The sequence below is a fragment of the Anneissia japonica genome, unplaced genomic scaffold, assembly GCF_011630105.1.
Source record: "Anneissia japonica isolate Jap-2015-1 unplaced genomic scaffold, ASM1163010v1 scaffold116938_len1462_cov152, whole genome shotgun sequence".
NCBI classification, from domain to species: Eukaryota; Metazoa; Echinodermata; class Crinoidea; order Comatulida; family Comatulidae; genus Anneissia; species Anneissia japonica.
The window spans coordinates 1-1462 of NW_022732548.1; the positions used below are offsets into that span (position 1 = coordinate 1).

General features: G+C 37.7%; 1 protein-coding gene across 1 annotated transcript; it reads left to right on the forward strand.

Moving 5' to 3' along the window:
- The first annotated feature begins 226 nt into the window (after positions 1 to 226).
- Positions 227 to 1347, forward strand: LOC117115693 (proton-coupled folate transporter-like). Its single transcript, XM_033259595.1, has one exon. It carries the CDS (start codon positions 301 to 303, stop codon positions 1309 to 1311), a length of 1011 nt encoding a protein of 336 aa, XP_033115486.1. The 5' UTR covers positions 227 to 300; the 3' UTR covers positions 1312 to 1347.
- The last annotated feature ends 115 nt before the right edge of the window (positions 1348 to 1462 follow it).

Sequence of the window (1462 nt, forward strand, 5' to 3'; positions counted from 1 at the left end):
AGACTGTCCCCGACGATAAATCGGGTCGGGCTGCGTCGGCCGACGCTGTCTGAGTTGGCCTTAAGGTTTTACTTTTGCTCTCGGCTTGAAATTTGTGTTGGTGATGGTGGATTACCTCCATGAGCGCTTGGAAATTAAATTTTATTAGAGGCATAATCTTCTTTATAGTTGTTGTAATCTATTTTCTAGAGTGTTTTAGCGGGTTGCGTATTGCACAGTTATTGCTTTTACGTTAAAATAACTACAGTGTGAATTGGTATTTTTGTTAAATTTCCATGACAGTGCCTTGACCTACGTAAAATGGCTAGATTTCAAGTCACCGTGGAACTCGTGATTCTAATAATATCACTTGCGTTCACTTTATTGAGAACGCTTGCAGTACTATTCACTGAGTACGTAATACAGTTGGAACTAAATGCAGGGTGTTTACCTAATATTACTATGGCAACATGTTATACTGTGAAAGAAGTACAAGTACTTGTATCCAACTGGACCACCATATTTGTGGCTTGCCAATCTCTTCCAGCTTTATTTGTTGCTCTATACGTCTCCACTTGGAGCGACCGAGTCGGAAGAAAGATCACAATGGTATTACCTACCATTGGCTATATTATTGCGACGATCAATTGCATTATGACTTATGTTTATGCATTACCAATCGAGTACCTATTACCAGGAAATCTAGCGATAGGTTTTTCGGGGAGCGTTTCTCTTGTACGTTCTGGTTCATCTTCCTATGTTAGTGACACTGTTAGACGAGACGATTTGACATTTCGATTGTCAGTTCTCCAAGGTGTCGCAGTGTTAGGCCTAGCGTTAGGCCAGTTGGGATTCTCATTGTGGATTGAGTATTCAAGCTTTTTGCCAACATTTGTGTTCATTGGAGTGATGCTACTTCTTTGTCTTCTATATATCGTGTTTTATATCAAGGAAACCGTTGTTAGAAATCAATCAACGACGAGTACGATTGGACAAGTTTTGTCAGATATGATACAGGTCGTCGTAAGAAACACTAACAACAGACGATCGAGGTTGATTTTCTGGTTATTTGTCCGTTGTTTGACGTCGTTTATGATGAATGGAAGCGGAATTGCAGCGATGCTCTATTTTATTGGGCCACCTCTACTATGGTCAACCTCTGAAATTGGATACTTTACATTTGGCAATCTAATGTCTATAACTCTAGGTAAGATAGAGTATATGTATTTGTTTATGCTATATATTCTACTGTATGTCTACTGTCAAAAAAAATTAGTAGTTTTTATTATTTACGTAACAGTATATCTGTATTATGTACTAATAAGCATTTGATGATTCACTTTCATCCACCGAACCAAATGTTCAATATCAAATTCTACCTGCTCATTATACTTGATTCATCATTACAATTTTACAACTTGATATTATCGCACTGAACATTATTAAAGCCTAGGTGCCAGTATGTCATTTATAAGAGTAACAA

Bases quoted from the DNA above. Each gene is read 5' to 3' on its own strand.
- LOC117115693 (XM_033259595.1), top strand. From the start codon at position 301: ATGGCTAGATTTCAAGTCACCGTGGAACTCGTGATTCTAATAATATCA.